At 39.5% G+C, this 11,099-nt stretch overlaps 1 protein-coding gene across 3 annotated transcripts; it reads right to left on the bottom strand.

Annotated features, from left to right (window-relative positions):
- Nucleotides 1-351: 351 nt before the first annotated feature.
- On the bottom strand, nucleotides 352-10,045 carry LOC103722841 (protein IQ-DOMAIN 14-like). Of its 3 annotated transcripts, none has more exons than XM_039116961.1 (6): nucleotides 9,738-10,045; nucleotides 8,329-8,489; nucleotides 7,973-8,257; nucleotides 5,643-5,873; nucleotides 1,427-1,558; nucleotides 352-1,285 (listed from the first exon to the last, which is right to left on the bottom strand). In XM_039116961.1, exons 2-6 carry the CDS (start codon nucleotides 8,401-8,403, stop codon nucleotides 650-652), a joined length of 1,359 nt encoding a protein of 452 aa, XP_038972889.1. In that variant the 5' UTR covers nucleotides 8,404-8,489; nucleotides 9,738-10,045; the 3' UTR covers nucleotides 352-649. The 3 variants fall into 3 exon arrangements, with proteins under 3 accessions (XP_038972889.1, XP_008811759.2, XP_008811760.2); XM_008813537.4 differs by having other exon boundaries at nucleotides 8,329-8,450; XM_008813538.4 differs by having other exon boundaries at nucleotides 8,329-8,423.
- Between the last annotated feature and the right edge of the window lie 1,054 nt (nucleotides 10,046-11,099).

Below are 11,099 nucleotides of genomic sequence, written 5' to 3'. Positions count from 1 at the left end.
ATCCGAATCCCTCAAACTTAGCTAGACAAAGTTTACAATGACCAAGGTGGTCCTCTTCGACCAAAGCCTACCATATTGAGTGTTTTATCTTCAATAAAAAGTATTGAAGGTCAGAAGCTTATATTCCCCATTGCTAGTGTACCACCTGATTAGCTAGGTAATCCTCCCTTGTTGCTACTGTTAAAGGAGTCATGCATTAAACCAAAGCCATTCACCTTTTGCTTCATAATGCTACCTTCCTACTAGAGGATTTCTGTTTCAAAGATAATAGATACATGATAGCAAGCAAGTTTACGCAGGGAATATATAAGGTAAAACATCTAACAACCAATTGGTGACTTTGGCCAATGATGAAAAAATTTCTTTTTCACAAAAGGGTAAAGGAATAGGTATCCAGTAACATAGTTAAACAATTCAAATTTAAGACATTTTTATTCTAGGATACATTGTCAACATTATCCACTGCTATGAGCATCACTGCAAACCTTGGTCGCAGTCTATATAGATGCAATCTCAAACCACACCCATGCAAAACTATAAAGAAACTTTCAAGAGAGAATTCTGATCCACTCCTCTAATATAAAATCCCAAACTGCATTACGAGAAGAAAAACTGAAAGCTTCTTATATGCTGCACTCTCACAAGAAGTTCACCTAAAGGCATCACCTCGATCCCAATCCAGCAAGGAGCATTCAGAGTCAAAGCCAAGGTAGTTAGAGGACCTGTGAACTTTATTGGGACTTGTCTGACCTTTCAAGTTTGGTGATCTCTGATTAAATACTGAAGGTTTGCTGGTCTTGCTGGGGCTTGCATCACCGATGATGGAAGGGAATGGTGAGAGGAATCTATTCGTATAGGGGGAATACTGATCAGAACAAATGTCAGTTCCCACCCGCTGTTTTGGTGTGCTCAATGATCTAAACCTTGCCTTAGTTGATGCTGTTGATGCCATGTAGTTTGGAAATGAAGGGGATGGCCAGAAGGAATCGTCATCCCTTGTGGAAGTTCGTCTTGACCGGTTAAATGATCTCCTGCCAAAATATCTGAGTTGAGTTTCTTCTGCCTCATCTTTGTTGTCAGAATCCAAACAGATTTGTGAATTTGAAACATGAATGTCCTGATGGAGTTTTTCCTCTGGACTTGGACTCGGATGAACCACAGGAATGTCCTTATCCAATGGCTGTGAGCCAACCCATTGCTCTAGCCAGCTCCATCTATGGTTCAGATCATCAAAGTCTAGTTCTTTAGATGATGGAGTTGTTGCCCTTCTTGCGTTTCTCTTCTCCTGATGAAAGAAAAAGATCAGAAGCATGGTGGCAAGTAAGACATGGATGCTTACTAATCAAAATGAGAACTATACTCGTTGAAACACCCCTCTTAGGGCGAGCGGTAAAGAAGAGAGTAATGTGATCACCAGAAGCCCTACCTGATGGACTGATGCATATTCCATTGCTCTCTCCCGCTTTAGTGCGGCCTCTCGCCTGGTTTTCAGTATGGCATCAATCTCGTCCTTCGATAATATGCTTCCATCCCACCTTCTCTCATTGCTTTCTTGAAGCTGCCCAAGCAATAACACAAATAAATGTGTAAATTTTATAATAGTAACTTATACTGGTCCGGGTAAAGTTTACAATAGGAGATAAATTTATGGCAAATCATGCAATGTTGTAGCCTTCTAATTTTTCAGACGATCACAAGCCACTCGCACTCTTGGAAAGATAAGATAAACTGGTCATATAACACTGGGTGAAACAGGAAAATTAAATGGTTTAACAACATATACTGCTTGTTATTGGATGTAAAAGAAGATGCTGAAAAATTTCTATAATGAAGAAAATTAACCAAAGTACCAGAGGTTGGTACATCATGCACCTGGGCCACAGCAATATTGTGTGGACCTCCTGAGTATTTTTTTCTGTATTTCAAGAATAGAGATAAATTGCAGATGTAGTAGTCCACTATTTTGGGCTAATGGGCTGGCCTGAAGAGGCCAAGCCCATTAGCAATCAATCATGGTCGATCACAATCGATCAGGGGAGGTAGAGAAGGAAAGGACTCTAAATAGGATGAGATTCCAGCTTTATCCGGCCAGTGGTTGGATCTCCTTGGACTCTCAGAGTCTAGCATGATCAAAGGTTGGGAGTTTCTGTCACGCCCTAAACCCATTACCCGGGTCAACCACGTGACAGGGCCACATAATCCCTAAAGCAAAGCCATAGAGATCATGTAAAGCCTAAGACAAGCAATATCCACATATAACCAATAATAATCAAATTAATTCAATAAACCACTAACATTAAATAATCAACTAGTTCAATTACAAAGTTTTAAATGTCCATCGGTATCAACAAAATAAAAGAGATAACTAGCAAGCCCATAAACTCTATCCCACGCGTAAGCCCGTGGAGGCTATCCCATAACAAGGTTAGTCTGAACTATATCTTAATCGCCTGATTTACATATTACTCTTGTCAAATCAATTTTTACTTACAGAGTGTATTTCTCTCAAGTTCCAGGTATTATTGTTCATATAACCATGCTTTCAATAACTCATACATATAATATCCATATGAGTATATTCGTACTAGAAATTATATAAATCATACCATTATATGCCAAACCAAATTTATCGATGGAAAACTTCCGATGCAAATCCAGAAGTACAAATCAATAACATGTATATATATTTATAATTGTAACCAAGTACAGAGATTCTTACCTTTACCAAAGACTAACTAAATACAATAATCACGACCCACTTCACGATCTACGAGCTAGGGTGTAAAGTACACCGATTAAAATCTTTTCGCGTAGAAGACTTTCCCCTTATAGAATCAAACTCGAATATCAGAAGAAAAACATGCATGGACTAGTAACCTAGACTGCCTACCAACGTCCACCAGGGGTCCATCACTAGATCCCCCGAGTCCCTTCATCACTTACTTAGCTCAACTAAAAAGAAACAAAAAAAACTATGAGAGAGAAAAACTAGAGAGAAATAGAGAGAGGAAAGAGAAATGGGAGAAGGAAGAGAAGAGAGAGAAAAAGAGAGAAACCTCTCTCTCTCTTCTCTCTATATGAACGGGGAAGTTCATCTTCCCCTTCCCATCCCCCATCCCCCTGCAGGTCGAAGGGGTGGCAGCCATAGTGGCCCAGGCCGCCCACCCCCACCAATTGATGGCGGCGCAACCTAGGCATTGTCAACAATGACGGCCAGCTGACATAAGGAAGAAGAGAAGAGGAAGAAGATCAATCCACACAGATCTCGGCCAAGATCACTATCGATCACCTAGGCCAATAGCTGCACAATCTCAGGGGTCCCAACCAAGTTCAAGCCCGGCCTAATCCAACCATGTTATGTCCTAAATTTAGGGCATAATATTTTAGGTATCAAAGCCTAGGTTTGATCATAGGTAGAAAATTAAGCTTAGGTTTATGATTTGTAGGGGCATAGAACGAGTATAGAAGAGTTTGGTTTAAATCACAGTTGCACAGCAGATGTTTGGTGGATAATTAGATGAAGACTAAGTACCTTCATTTGTTTGAGAGTGAAGTTAGGGTAAGTTTCGAGGATGAAACTCTTTTTACAGAGGTAGAATGTAATGGCCTGGTCAGGGCCCGATCTGCTTGACCACCCCTACCAAGCTTTGGCTTGACCCAGCCAAAGCTAAGTGTGCCTCGCACGTGATGGGCGGAGACTTCCATCGGGAGTCTTTCTTTCTTCCTTCTCCCCTAACAACTCTGACTCGAAGTTGGAGACCTAGGGCCGCCGAAGCCTTAGAATTCCTCTATAAAAACACCTCCCCACCCCTTTGTAACCTCCATTACAAGCATCATGCCTCCTCTCTTCTTTCTCCTTGTTTTGTCGGGTTCCTTCCATTGTGAACACTGGAAATCTAGGCTAGGGAACATTATCGGAGCTAAGGTAAACACCATCCTTCCTTTCCTTTGTTTTCTTTTCTTCCCACGGCCTTAAACCACCATCATCGTCCAAGAAATCGGTTGAAAATCGACCAACAAATTCTCTTGTTAATTGCCCCCATTTTACCTTTTTCTTCATTTTTCAAGCCACCGATGCTACTGCCTCTTGATGCCAGACCCCTGGTCGAGTCCTCCAACCTCCCTACAACCTTTCCGGTGGAGCTATGACTGTTGGTGATTGGCCAACAACCAAAAAATGGAGAAACCCCCTATCCTCTATTTTTTCAACCCCTTTTTCCATGATTTCTCGTCGGTCCACCACCGCCATTGGTTATCCACCGGCCGCCGGCTATGCCCCCTAGCACAATTCCCAACGATCACAACCTCCTTTTCTTCTAGGATAGATAAAAACTCTCCCTTTCTTGTTTCTCTCTTTTCTTCCTTTTTCTCTCTCTAAGTAGACCTATGGACCCCAATGATGGATCCGGTCTTTCTTTCCTATGGATCCAAGTTGACCCCCATAAAGAGGCCCTGAACTACTATGGCTTCATGATTTATTGATCGAATTGCTTAGACCTAACCCATCTAGAGCAGTCAATTGTTGTACTGGCCAACTGTTCCCTTTTCATGTTATTTTAATACTATTAAAATCATCAAATAGGAATTAATTTTATTTTTAATATTTTAAATAGGTTTAGTAGATTCATCTAGCAAACTTTGAAGGTTTAAAGTAGAAAAGTAAGTAAACCTTACACTCCTTATAAATTTTCAAACTATAATATTTTTCATGCATTTGATTTGCTATTTATAATACCATATTTTTTTTAAAATGAAGGATCAGTATATGTGATATAGAAATCATACTTTATTATGAAAAGTAGTTCCATAAATATTTTTAATAAAAATGACATATTTATGAAGCGCAAATCTATCATGTCATTTAGTGTGTTTTCATCTACTTTGTGCTAAGAAAAATATTAAATATTTTAAAGGCTCTCAGATAGCTATGTATAAGCCCCTAGAATTGGGGAAGACGAAGCTAGCATCCATACAAAACACGACCCTGTCAACAGATTTAAAGTTGGCATACGAAGCATGATACATTATCAATTACGAAACATGCCCCAATCTCGAGTACAAGTGACCCTAGTACGAATATATGTGAGCAATGCTTTAAATTATGATATAGCTAAATGGCAAAAAAAATGAATTAAGTATTTATTTGCAATATAAATTTAGAACAATATTTATGAAATATGGATGATCTGTTCATGCATAATTTGCTTTATGAGTAGCTTTATCACATTGTACCATGAAATGCTTTATTTTTGTAATATCTGTTATTTTTTTAAATAATGCATGCATTATCATAGAAAAACTTATGATTGATCCCATCAAGTAGTGTAAGTCTTACTTACTGAGCTAGGTAGCTCACATCTCTTTATTTTGTTTTTCTTTTTCTAAATGAATAGGATCACTAGGAACGAAGGATGGTCAAGACTTGAAGTTCACGCTAGCAAGCTCGGCAATTTTGTAGCAGAATTTTAATTCTTTAATTGACTATGAGTTTGTAGTTTGTGACTTTCTAAATTATAATTTAAATTATATGTTGAATAGAATATTAAACAAAATATTTTGAATCAATTACTTGATAGCGTTGAACATGAAGTAATAGGGGATGAGGTAACAAAATCAGTAAGCAGTGAGATTTAGGAACCTACCATTGTCTTTATATCCTCCTTTTCCTTTGATTTCCTATGGATAAGGTCTCTGCCATCACGATTCGGATTATCCTCGACAATTCTCATTCTGCTAGCACGGGCCAGTGATTGAATCTTCATAAGAGACTGCAAACCTTTGAGAGCAATGGCTGTCTGACGCCTCACTGATTGACCACGAACAAGAGCTTGAAGCCTAACCAGGCCCTTCAGTGCTCGCAAAGCTCTCCTTGCCTACAAGGAATTTGTACCCAAACCAAACACAAATGTAATGCCTGTCATACTAATAAACTCTTGAAAATTCAGTAAATAACGAAGGCTTTCTCTAAAGGGTGTGCTGAATTAAGTTTTCCATCCTCATCCAAGATGCCTACGCAGGAAAAAGCATAATTTGAGAAAAGTTGGTATATCATGTGGACACATAAAAGTTCTGCATGAAAAACCTACGATTTAAGTATGTATGGATAAGTGTAATAAACTTCAGGGAAGATAGGGAGAAAAGTAAATCTTTCTAGAGTGCTTCACAGTACTAGTGTATACTGTCACATACCGGATAATATCATATCAGTACCAAACTGAGACTCGCTATGCAAGATGTACTAAATCTCGGTGCACAAACCGACCTCCGTACTGGGCAAAACAATACTGTACCAGCATGGTACCAATATCGGATCCAGCACCAAAAAGGCAAACTTTATTCAGAACTTTTAATTAGAACATGGGCTTCGAACTAGGCTGAGATACAATTATGGATCAGTATCAATCACTCTCCTAGTTGATACCATCTGAAACAAAACTGAAATTGTCTGCTATTTTGACCAGTATAACTCTGTCATATAGTTGGAATCTTTGCAGCAAGATGTCAAGACAATTAAGATGCTTATAATCTGAAAGAATATTTTTGCTTCAGCCAAGCAAAAGTTTAAGTAAAAGCTATTAGGAAGACCTCAGCCAATAACGCTATGATGTGAATGATATCAACTTGACCAACAATAAAATCATATTTGTCACTCTTTTATTTATCATTTGAACTAGAAAGGAGCCTACATGTAAGCTTTATTTTTATTTCTGTCACTTGAAAAGAAAGAACTTTGATGTGCATTGCAATAAGAAGGTAAATAATTTTAAAAAAAGAAAATTGTGATAAGACAACATTGCTTTAAGAACTCTAGAATCTAAATCATGGTAAAATTAACATACTCAAAGTCAAGTTTAGCTGTGACAAAAAATCGTATATGGGTCAATTTGTTAATAGAATCTTGGTTTTGTAGTTAAAGTTGGAATATTCTTTTTAGTATTATATTATTTCACATACAAGAAGAATTGCTTCTTGGAACTTGCATAATTTATTGGTTCACGCGAGAGCATTATTGCTGTCCAACACTGACTGACCTCCTTATACCATTACATCACATTAAAGCATCTCTTGGAAAAAATGTTCAACAGTCTGGGTACAGTTCTGAAAATGTTAACATGGAGATAATAAATATAAAATATTCTACAGAATAGCTAAAACATGGCCAAATTTTAACACAATATAAATGCAATACTAAGTATAGGCTGCTTTTGTTGCGGAATAAGGAATGAGAGTAGCTATATAGCCCTCTGTCTCATTATTCCTCCATAGAGGTGCTCATCCTTTGTTCACAGGAAAAAATTGTTTGGTTGCAACCTGGGTAATAATGGCAGGAATAGAGATGAAAAAAGTAATAGAAAAGGTAAAAGTTGGGATCAAAAGTGAAAAAGTGGGAAAGCGAAGCCAGTACAATATTAAGGTGACTGAATGTAGCATGATAAACCAATACCCACAAGTTATTTAGGTTTATTCCACAAGTCAAATGCAGCCGAAAGAGCCCAAGAGATTCTTGAAAGGCAAATGGTACAACTGATAAGGTGGCATAATGGTCGAGGGAAATAATAGCTCATGAAAGAATTGATTTAGTAAAGAACAACTTGGTTGATCCCAAGGTAAAATTGCATCACGGGATAAGAGAACATGGGAAACTTTAAAACTGTATGAAAGAGAGTAAAGAAATCCCTGTCATATTATACCCTGGTGCTGCAAACTTACATTTAACAAACCAAATGATCTGAATGTTCTACTAAGATTTCAAGCTATAGGCTTGCATGGGACATTCAAGTCCATGAAAACCATAGCGGAACTGGCAAGCTTATGGAATTTTTCATTGTATGTATGTGTTGGCATGCACTGAGCATATTGCACCATAGGTGAGATCATTGTGATAGAGGAAAATGGCAATCTATAGAATATCTGGTATCTCATGAACAGTAACAAAGTTTGCTTAACAAATAAACAGTAACACAGGGCTTACAAGATAGCCACGGAAGGCGGTCTGAATTCTGATTGCTGCAATATCTCTGCTCCTATGATAAGATGATGGAGTTCCTGTGAGGCGGACAACCGCAGCAGCTGCCTGAGCAGCAGCAACAGCAGCCTCGGCAGCTGCTGCAGTTGCAATGGCAACAGCCACTGCATGCTTGCTCTGCTCTTCTTCTACTTCTCTGAGTGATGGTTCCTTCTGTGGTGATGGAGCCGGAAGGGCAGGTGAGCATTTGGATTTTAGCCTTCCAAAAAGCCATCTTCTCCTCCTCTCACTCTGAAACAGAGGCAAACATGACACCCAATCTAAAGTGTTGTAAAGCCACAAAATGATGGGTAAACTCTTACATTTTCCGGTATTGATCTGGCCTCAGAGCTAAAGAACCTCTTCACGCGTTCAAACCAACTCTTCCTTTTTTCCATTGCATAATCATGGCAAGGTACTGAGAAATTTCAAACATGAATGCCACCTTATTTGCATTACAAGTAACTTATTAGATCCTAGTATCCTACCATAAAACAAAGAAAAATAGTAATAACATCAAAAAATATATGAAAAAGTTCAATAATAAAGTAAGAGAAGAAAAAAGAAAGATATATCATAATTCATAACATTATCGTGCATAATTAATTAGAACTTCATGCCATACCCAGCGAGGAAAAGAAAAAACCGCATAGACTCTGTGATTGCCATCTGTTCAGGAGTGAAGGACATGATATGGAAGGCTATAACAAAATTGAAGTTTTGATTTTGGGGAGATATACGTAAAGTTTACAGATTACGAAGGATATAACACGCATTGATATATTGAATGCAGCATTATGAGAGCTTTTGCCGAGAAAGAGGTCTCAGACAAGCAGAGTCTGGCTTTATCCACAGATTAAATGCCTTTCTTCAGAAACTGCGATGAGATATTTACAGTCATATCTCTTGTTCACTATCCAAAGGTGATTCAGTAGACAATATCCAACAAAAATCATGGACACACACAACTAATTGGAGGAAATCCATTATGTTTGTTTGCCATCAAACCCAAAGAAGAGAAGTTTAGACACATTGTGGTTGTTACTATCAACCAAAACTCAAAAAATCTTCGAACATCTCCTTGCAGAAACATGAACAGTAGAAACATAAACTGTTTGCAAACAATCATACCCTAATAAAGACATGTAGTCAAACTTACATCAAATGCAAATAGTAATGAAATCTAAGCAACGCCAAAATATTTAACTCCCCACACAAAACCAAACCGAAAAGAGAGAAATAAAATATAGGGAAAAGGAAACAGCGATAATAATTATGTTTATAAAAGTCATTTCAATTTCTTTCTGGATTAGCCAACTAAAAGACTAACACCATAACATGCATCATGCCAACTGGATGAGGATCATAATATTTCCTGCAGCCACCTACAACACATCGACAGTGCAATACCAACTAAAAATCGCCTCGAGTTGGAAATCATGGCTACAGAGCTATAGCGCATTCCTTTTTCCCTTCCCATGGACAGTTGTAACAGAGTTCAGAACTGACCAAGAATAGCTAATACAAGGTGATGCCGGTTTACCTATCATCAAATCTAAAGGCATAGGTGCCTGAATGGCTTAAAACCCAATAAATCTCCTCGACAGATCTCTTAGAACAGAATAACTATAGAATATAGCGTAATTCAAATATCTGTATGCGATTTGCACCGAACCTAGAAGAAGATACTGTGCATTTATATCTAATAAACAAAGGATTAGTGTATGTATACCTTTTCACAATGAGACAGCACTGGTTTAAGGCCCGTAACTTCTCAAGGGACATATATGTAGGATATCTTCACATAGTCCTCAGAGAACCTGATCTAAGAGCAGCCAAGAGTGCCATTTGAGAGCCCCAACTCCAGAACTTGATCATTGAAGGGAGAAAAGTTATTCACTGGTCTCCCCTTACTTTTCTTTTGTCTTTATGTTAATTTTTTTTCCCCTTGCTTTTCTTCTGGTTGCTCCACTTCAGCAGGTGGAGAGGGTGGGGGAAGGACTGCCTGGAAAAGGCTAGACTGCCTGTTTTGAGACGCATGTTTTGGCCACGCCGCTACTATTCAAATGCCAGTTAGCAGACTCAACTTTTCATCCTCGAAAGCAAACCAAGCTGCTTTCACAAAACAGCTGTCCAGAGAGCCCACGCAGGGGAGGACAAAGGTCCACTGGGAAAATTACCCATACACCCTTGTTCGTATTGGGTGATACTAATTGTGGGTTTCGAAAGGAGGTGCACGTGTCTTGTTTTGTGAAAAGGATCTCTCTCCTCTTTGAGTGTCATGAATTTTTTTTTTTTTTTTCTAAAACAGATATTTCATACAATACGAGTACGAATACATCCAATAGAGTCGGAAAATAAAAGGTCCCAAAGTGCTCCGAGCATCTCTCTCTCCCCATACTATAGGGTACCTCCTGAGTGGCTCGCAACATATGCCGCCACCCAGTCGGCCGCTCCGTTAGCCTCACGATATACATGCATGGCTCGGAATATGACACACTCCCTCGCCATCTCAAAAATGTCGCAAAGTAAAGGGTGAAGCCCCCCATAGCTGCTCGAGTCCTTTCGGACCCAGCTGATCACAGTAGTCAAATCTCCCTCCAAAAAGACTGACCTCGCCTGAAGCACTAGCCGTGCGTAACACATACCCATCCAAGCCGCCCGCAGCTCTGCCCCAGGGACCGAGGTGTCAAAAATCTGACAGCCCCCTGCTGCCACCACGCTAGAGCTCGACTCCCTGATGACGAATCCAGCCCCTCCTCTCCTACCTCCATCCAAAATTGAGCCATCAAAATTGACCTTGAGAAAACTCGGAGGTGGTGGCTCACAGGTGAAGAATACCCTATGTGGAGCAGCCGAAGCAGTATGGGGGCCCCAGATGTCCCGAGCTGTCAAAGGTCTATGGGCTAGGTCTACATGTATGATCTTTGCTGCCTGAGCTCGAACCCGCTCCATCACGAACCGCGATGATGGCCTGCCCTTGCCAAAAATCCGAGCGTTCTTGGCCAGCCATACCTGGTAAACTGTACAGGACGCTCGAATAGCCAAGCTGCGCATCTGAGGGATACCAGCCCATCGCCGAACCACCTCCAAA

This window comes from Phoenix dactylifera, unplaced genomic scaffold, assembly GCF_009389715.1.
Source record: "Phoenix dactylifera cultivar Barhee BC4 unplaced genomic scaffold, palm_55x_up_171113_PBpolish2nd_filt_p 000146F, whole genome shotgun sequence".
NCBI lineage: Eukaryota > Viridiplantae > Streptophyta > Magnoliopsida > Arecales > Arecaceae > Phoenix > Phoenix dactylifera.
This window is presented reverse-complemented; position numbering and strand designations above follow the sequence as displayed.